Source organism: Physcomitrium patens, chromosome 2, assembly GCF_059467195.1.
Source record: "Physcomitrium patens ecotype Gransden chromosome 2, ASM5946719v1, whole genome shotgun sequence".
Classification (NCBI taxonomy): domain Eukaryota; kingdom Viridiplantae; phylum Streptophyta; class Bryopsida; order Funariales; family Funariaceae; genus Physcomitrium; species Physcomitrium patens.
The window spans coordinates 23,487,462-23,496,060 of record NC_143411.1 but is presented as its reverse complement, the minus strand read 5'-3'; the positions used below and the strand labels follow the sequence as shown (position 1 = coordinate 23,496,060).

The following is an 8,599-nucleotide window of genomic DNA, read 5'->3' as shown; positions in this document are numbered from 1 at the left end:
TTACACATATGCCTACATTCACAGTTGCTACTCTCATGGTTATTAGTATTACTGTTATTAGTATTAGTATTACTGTTATTAGTATTAGTATTATTTATCATTTCCAATATAAATGAATCAGACCTGAGCTGATCCACCCACACTAAAGCTCATTGATCATGGCTGGGCCTTGACAGGAAATAAAAAAGGACTTTACTTGGCGTAGCCTTTCCTCCCCTCCTTTCAACAAAAACATTAAAGGAATCCGTAAAAAGAAAAAGGAAAAAGGAAAAAAGTACAAATTAAAGTTGCTGGAAAAAGTAAAGGTGAAAAAGCTGCAATTGTATAATGACTTAGATTTGCTGTAACTATCCGACGTGGATGGGTTGGTGGAATTTCCCTCCTCCACATCAGCCCCCACGTGGTAGTACCCACTGGCCTGTTCATCCTTACAGTAATTAGTGTGGGCTTGGCATTTACTGTGGATTTTAACTCCCCCTGCGCTCAAAGTGGCCTCCTTTCCACCCAATTAGAGTAAATTAATGCACTCTATAAGGGTGGATGGAATGGTTTCATTTATTTATTTATTTATACTATATTATTACTATTAACAGTTTACTTATTGTCACGAGATTTGTTGTTTTGAAGTACAGAATATTTAGTTTGATGTTAATGTTTCTTCACCTAATTACATATGTATACTTGGTAACTCACTTTGTAATGTTAAAAAGAGTATGTATGTATATATGTATTTATATTAAACAGTCAAATTTCTTGAGTTCTTTCATACATGGAAAAAATACCAAAACAATAAAGTTATATATATATATATATATATATATATATCAAAAATCATATAAAAATTCAAGACACATATAGAAAATTTAGAATATATTATATTTTAGATGTGATGTTATATTTATTACTAATATGAATAATGCAAAGTATATTGACATATACTTTCTTCTAATTAAAAAAAAAAAATCTATATAAATGAATCAAATAAAAATGTTATTTTATTGATCAGATAGTTTGCTGATAAAAGCATGCATGATAAAATTTAGTTATTTCATGTGATCATGTCAAAGGTAGATCCTTTACTGTTAAGGAATGTTTCATTTTACAGTGCATTAGTGAAATCTACCTATAATAATAATAATAATAAATTGTATAGTAATAATTATTGTCACTGTATTACCGGATTTTGTTTTATTATATAATTGGAAAATTATATTAACATTATATTACCGGAGTTTATTAAATAAATATTGAATTTGTTTATTATTTCTACAATTATGTGAAGACATATTTAAAATTTCATAATGATTGGTATGTTATAACCAAAAAAATCAATTAATCTTGCAATTCTTGTTAACACTTTACACTAATCACATTTCTCCAAAAAATCAATGTATAATGTAGTAAAGGGTGTATACCACTCTTTACTACATTGGGGATTTCTTCCTTGTCTAAATTCCAAATTCTAAGATTTTTATGTCTAAACAAAGTACCAAAAAATTTTAAGAACTTATTTTTAAAACTAAAAGAAAAATTTGACAAAGAAAAAAGTCACTTATAAGTCCAGGTAAAATTTGGCATGATTTTGCCCATCAACAAAAAAAAAGAAAAAATGAAAGTTTCTAACCAAATGAGCCCATGAGACCTCTTATAATATTGTCTTAAGATCTAAGGGTTGCAGCCAAATCTTCACGTTTAAATCCCAAGGAGTCCAAACTAACACCCACAACCCTAATGATTCAAGAGTCAAAATCCAAGATCAACACTAATACTTATCAAATAAGCCTTAGATTTATTTTATTTATTTTATTTTATTTATTTTTCCAAACTAACTTCACCATTGTATTTAAAAAAAAACATTTTCCAATGTATATTGATAACCCACATGCCTTAATCCATGAGATTTTTTTTAATATCTATGAAAATTAGAGATATGAAAATTTTGGGTTGAATTTAAATTACTCATAAATTACTTCTAACTTACTTATGATACTATTTTTAATATAATTGTATTAAAATAAATTTTATAATCAAGAAAAGATAATGAAAAAAAAAACATTAAATCATCAAATGATCTGTTAATTATACTCATATATTTGTATAGTGATTAATGCAAATGTATTTGTCTATTTATGCATATTTGTCTACATATATATATATATATATATATATATATATAATTTAGAAAAGTATATACTTCAAATTTTAAGAAATACTATGTTTTTATTTTACTTATTTTTTTATTTTAACATATCAGATTTATGATGATTATGATATTCGTACACATTCTAATTAGTTTTACTTTGAACAAACTTTTTGGTACTTAGAGACAATGAACTTCAAAAAAAGAAAAATCAAAGGTTAGTAAAATTAAAATAAAATGAGAGTTTTGTTTAAACTTCTGGATTTATTTTTTATATTTTATTTTATAGTTTAAATAAATAAAGAAAAGAAGTGTGCTGCAGAACATGTTTCATCTTTAAATTTTCGACAAATGTTTTCAAACCAACAAACCAAACAAGATAATGACACATTTTTTGATATGAAACAAAACAAATTGTCTGTCTGTCTGTCTGTCTGTCTGTATATATATATATATATATATATATATAGAAAAAAAATAAATTAAAATGACAATGTTGCATGATGATAACTTGAGTATTTTTTTCAGAAAATTTTATGAATATTTATGTTAAACTTGGTTTGATTATTTTTGAACCATGCAATCATTTATTTTACTTGTTCAAAAAGATGACATTTAGAACAATATTACCATATTTTATATAATTAGACATTGTAAGTAATTTTTGTAAATTTTAAAAAATTCTTATTATCAAGACTAAAATCATTCTTGTAGAGTATGTATATATATAACATCTTCTTCTTTATTATGGGACTAGAAAAGCTTGGTTAGTGTGTTGCCATATTGTACAAAATTGCTTGTGGGATGGTGGCGAAGATCACAATGTGAATGTCTTCCTATGAATGACAATTTAACCAAATAATTTTCGAGATCTCCTCTTTCCTCTAAAATTTGCATGAGTAACATGTGAATCCCACAATCATCATTCATAGCAACCCATTTATATTAATTACTTAATCATTCAATGCATTGCATTACCAAACATACACCAAACAATATTTGTTGGTTTTGCTTCTTCCAACTCCTACTCCTCTCTCCCTCCCTCCATCTTTTGAATGTATTTCCAAGTCACAAAAGTGGGCACCCCAACACACTTTCTCTAGTAAGTGTAACTCACTCACCCACTCCACCATGTCTTACAAAGCACTCCTCTCACGGCATTGCACATACATCGGGAGCACAAACCCTAAAAGAACACCAGCCATGGGTAGGTGCCAAAGAGCACGGGCACCCAATACCGCCACATGGTAGCCCTAAAGCCATCGTAGTGGGCTGCTAGGGTCCGTCTCCAAAGCGTGGCGAGCAAGAGGATTTGGTTCACATTGGCATCTGGTGCAGCTTTTTAGCACTGACTTATGCGACCAGGTTCAACCAAATCTGCCAAAAGGAGGTTCGGTGCAGGGAATTAATGACAACAGCCCTAACCAGAAAAAATCTTCACAGGTTTAGAATGGGCTGTCAAGGGTCCAAACCATGAAACATTCTCGCACGATGCAGAGGTTGGGTCAGTTACGGAGGCGACCAATAGCAGGGTCTTGCATGCCTCAACAATTGTGCATAATTCATCGGCTTGCCTTGCTTTTGTGACGTCTCCGCGTCCTCGTTTTTCGGTCGTGGTCTGGGTTGTGGCTGGAAATGAGGAAACACTTGAGTGAGTGAGATAGGATCTGTATCCCTCAGCTGCACTTTTACGCTTCTGGAGAAGGTGGTGGAGCATGACAAAAGTGCGTTGCCAAGCTGTCCAAGACCGGGTTGTCGATTCCGGTTGTGACTCCATCTCCATATGCAGCCCACCAGGAAGTGTCCAGTCGTCGTCACTCGTGATGAATCCAGATAAGCAATATGGTGAAGAGATAGTAATTTCTGCGGAGTGTAACCCCAGATCCATTCGCCATAAAATTCATGTTCTGGCCTTGAAATGTCGACCGTTGGAGGAAAAGAAAAATAAAAAGAAAAAAATAAAATGAAGTAACTGAGCGATTCATCGTCGCATATGATGGCGAGACTGTTTCTTATCACTAACAAATCTGTTTGTTTCTGAGGCCCTTGTGCGCCTTTTTTGATTCATGGTATAAATGAATCACTTCAATTTCCATGCTCCTGTCTTCCTGTAGCTCCCATGTACGAGAATTAAGCGCATCGTCTTCTACAGCAATAATACCACAATTTATAGGTCTAGGGTGTAGTGGGAGCCTGCAAGGCTATTGACACCATCTATAAAGGTCAAATATGCTGAGTTTCCTTACCAACCTCAGCTGGGGAAAGCGTGACCAGCTCCAAAAATAATGAAGGGTATCTCAAAGTCGTGAAGTGGTCTAGGGCATGTGTCTTTCTTCAGCGTCTCCATTCACAAGCTACCCCTCTCCACCTCGACTCCAAAATATCAGATCTCTGGGAATGCGAACAGTAAGAAGATTCAAATGCCCAACGAAAAGCAGAACGCAGAGAGAAGAATGCATCAAGTCACACTTGAAAACCACACACTGAGTGACGAATCTAGAGTAAGATCGACAAAAAATTAGATATTTGTATTTGGAAAAACAATGCAGAATGAGCACCGTGTCAAGAGCTCCGAAACACGTCACTCTTAGCTTACTGTCGGGCCATCAATGTGACGATAGCAATGACATCAACTGACATCCTTACGTGTCCAACATTCGCCCAGACTTAACTGAATTATGAACTTACAATGTGAAAAAATGTTTTGCGGAAAAAGGAAATGCATAATCGGCGGTTGAGCAATAACGTGAATTTCCTCCCCGAGCATCGTTCAACGGTAACGAGAAAGCAGAGGCAATTTGTGATGCATTCCAACGGAGGGGTCTCACACCAAGTGTTGCTGGTACTCTCCAAACGCAGAATCTCGAGATCTCCACCTTCAACAATCGTCACAATGACTTCATTTTCATCAATCTCCTTGGTACAAAGACACAGCCCCAACAATATCTAGTACTACGTTACAGAACTGCTTCTTCTTCCGAAAGCACAGTGCAATGGCAGTGCCGGAATAGTAAAACACTTGAACAATCAAGTAACATCCTCAACAGTCGAAGAAAATTCACGTGACCTGAATTGACAATCCATACGTTTTCTGGCTCTACCAAGATAAAAGTTTGACCTGAAGACAAACTCTCTCCAATAAGGTCTTTCTTTTACTACTATCATGCAAAACCCTAACTGTCTCTTAATATGCAAAATTTTGCAAGACGTTCTCTCTGCTGTGACACCCTAAAAAGCAATGTTGCAATGTGATGAATTCACCCACAGCAATGGATGGATCAATTTAGTAAATGCATGGGTCAATTTAACAATTCCTTTGATATATAGTAACACTTACACCATTTTGAAAAGTATGCAGCCTTTCTTTCTTTGATGGGGCCTCACAACATGTGTTCAAGAAAGTGTTGTGAGTAGGGACACTCTATGGAATTGGAAATATTATTAAGTGAAGTACTTATTAAAAAAAATTAATTCATAAGAAATTACATAAAAATTTATTTAGAATCACAAGATTTGAAAAAAAATGTTTAAATTATAAAATAGTTTTAGAATAACCTTTTAAATTTAAAACACCTTATGAAAATCTTTTTGTACTTGTGTGACATATTTAAAGATATTTGTAGATTTAACTTGTATTTGAAGTATTTCTATGTTGTTTCATTTGATAGATATTATTGAACTAATTTATTTACGTTTAATTATATTTGGTTAAGTAAAATTGGTACTTATAAAAGAAATCTCTTTTTTCTTATCTATCTCTATTTAAAAATAAATCTATAGATAGTAATAAGATTAGAAGAATATACTACTATTACAAATAATTTAATGTCAAAATTTTAAAATTTGAATGAGATTCTTGTAGAACTTATGCATAAAATTGAAACATTTCTTAAAATTTTAACTTGAGCAAATTGGTTTAAGACAACTATTAGAAAAAAAATATAGACCTATTTAATTCTTTCTTATATTATAAAAAATTATTATAATATCCTAAATCAATGTTTTAATGTATGAAATTTATTTGATTTTAATAAAATATTTTTGGGATTTTTTTAAAGACTTTTAATGATAAAATGTAATTAGACTAGTAATTTTATTAGTATTTAAAAAGATATATTAATTTTAAGTTTATTTTTATTTTTTCATATGTAAGCTACATGTATTCACGTTACATATAAAACATCAAAAATACATATTACATGTAAAAAAAACTAAGTTCTTAAATATTTTATATATTGTAAATTAATATTTAAATTAAAAAATATTTTTAAATTATTAGTATTCAAAATATTTAAAGTTCTCAATATAAGTTGACCCTCTGAAAAATAGATTATATTCTATAGATAGAAATAACATAGTAAATAGATACATATATAAATACTTATACATTATAATATTTTATATAAAAATTAATGTAAAAATAACTGTCTATTGATTTGGCTAAAAATATAATTTTAGATTTTTTATTTTTTATCTTCTAATATAACATTAATAGTACACATAAAGGTCATTGTAATTATTGTTTGCAAATTTTTGCATCTAAATAGAATATTTTAAAAATTCAAATATTTATTTTTTATTTATTAATACAAAAAAGTCTATCCACTGTTTAAATCAGTTCTCATGAACTTAGTACTTAAGATTTAATCATATATATATATATATATATATATATATTACATAACTTAATATCTGCTACAATCATATATATTAATTTAGTCAATATAATTATTTTCTTCCACACATTGTTTATGCTTCTTGTTTGTATAGAATGTTTCTTAAAATATGAATATCTTAATCTAAGTCCCTATCTACCACTACTTGTAGAAAACAATATTACAAATACTATAAAATAAAACTATACTTGATTTTTTATAAAAATCATAATTTTTACAAAAAGATTAATTTAATTCAACTACAATTATTTGACAAGAAAACATTGCATAACTTCAACATTTACTACTTATTGGCTATTCAAAACAAAAATCAACAAATTTTGACAAAATACTTTCTTTGCACACTTTCTAAACCTTGAATAAGAATCTCACCTACTTTCTACAAAAATAGCAAAAGATACCTCAACGACTATGTTGTTCATTCTACCAATGTAGAAATTCATCCTTCCAACTAACCAAAAACATATCTCATTTCAGTTTACAAACTACTCACTCATTCTTTGAATTTGAGCACGATTCATCTCACTTGTTTTCTTTTTATACCGCTACTCTTTCAGCTCTCAACGACATATAAATCATTAGAGCTCTTGTTCATTTCAAAAAAAGGAAATAGACACATGCTTGTGGATTGGTGGGATGACAGCATTTTTTTGATGACTTGGGTTCGGAAACAGTGCAGTAGTTTGAATATGCTTAAGTTCTGCGTGAACAGCAGTAGGAGGGACCTTTGTGGACTATTTGTGAAAGCGGCACCACTTGCTCCTAATTGCTGGATGTGGCTAGGAAGTGAGCGAATCAAGCAAAAGTTGATTATCTCTATCTGGAGCGTAAGAATCAGTGGAAACGATAGACTCCACAGAATAGACCTCAGCGATCACTTGTTAGTGTTATGTCCTCGGCTGGGTGCACTTCTAGTATTTCTTTCTAGAATCCACTGGCCGACGTAAAGGTGTTGAAAGATTCAACTCACATTTCTCCATGCTGCTCGGAAACGTTTCCCTCCGAGATCAACAACAAGATCCTACGTCCAGTGGCAAGCATTACAACGGTGTCCTTGTTAGAATTGATCATTAACCCTTGATTCTGTACATCACTCTGATATCGTTAATTAAGCCAGATCCGATGATAGCGCTTTCACCTGGAAGCCTCGGATCAAATTCCGTGTATATATTCAGTTCTCAATGAACACGGGGATCATCTTTTGGATAAATACACTTTTCTCTTTGGAATGGTTCATGATATGAGAGCGTGGCTAACGTTTCTGTATGATAGCTAGATCCAAGATGTAGATTTGAACCACCCATCATGCAAGAAACTCTAAGCGATGAGATTGGTGAATTCTCTAGTATTCTTAGGAGAACACACACAGTAGCTACCGTTGCCGACACAGAAAAAGTAGTCTCAAGGTTAAATCCAAGTTCAGGAAATTTGCCTCTTGTAAGTCGAATAGAACTCTCTTTTCCGGACACTAGCAGATTAGATGGTGCTTCATTGCCAAGCAAATACAAAGAATTTAATGACAATCAAACTAAAGGTATTTTCCCTCATTTTAATGACATTGAAGTTACATTGCTTAATGAAGAGCTCACGCTGAAACTACAAGCCCAAAAGGATGTTGCTTCAAAAGTTCTTTATGTAAAAAAAATGTATTAAAGCTATTAAAATGCAATACCTTGCCATCACAAGCAAGCTTCTCACAACAAGCATTTAGATTACAATATTAGTAGAATTATAGGAAGCATACTATCTCAAAGCCTATTAAGAATAAACACTATTTCAAACA

General features: G+C 31.5%; 1 protein-coding gene across 10 annotated transcripts; it reads right to left on the bottom strand.

Moving 5' to 3' along the window:
* Nucleotides 1-3,065: 3,065 nt before the first annotated feature.
* LOC141045062 (uncharacterized) lies at nucleotides 3,066-5,595 on the bottom strand. Of its 10 annotated transcripts, none has more exons than XM_073532127.2 (4): nucleotides 5,478-5,595; nucleotides 4,829-5,016; nucleotides 4,391-4,531; nucleotides 3,066-4,286 (listed from the first exon to the last, which is right to left on the bottom strand). In XM_073532127.2, exon 4 carries the CDS (start codon nucleotides 4,026-4,028, stop codon nucleotides 3,561-3,563), a length of 468 nt encoding a protein of 155 aa, XP_073388228.1. In that variant the 5' UTR covers nucleotides 4,029-4,286; nucleotides 4,391-4,531; nucleotides 4,829-5,016; nucleotides 5,478-5,595; the 3' UTR covers nucleotides 3,066-3,560. The 10 variants fall into 10 exon arrangements, with proteins under 10 accessions (XP_073388228.1, XP_073388231.1, XP_073388215.1 ...); XM_073532130.2 differs by having other exon boundaries at nucleotides 4,971-5,016; XM_073532114.2 differs by lacking the exon at nucleotides 5,478-5,595 and having other exon boundaries at nucleotides 4,387-4,531; nucleotides 4,829-5,465.
* Between the last annotated feature and the right edge of the window lie 3,004 nt (nucleotides 5,596-8,599).

Bases quoted from the DNA above. Each gene is read 5' to 3' on its own strand.
- LOC141045062 (XM_073532127.2), bottom strand. From the start codon at position 4,028: ATGGATCTGGGGTTACACTCCGCAGAAATTACTATCTCTTCACCATAT.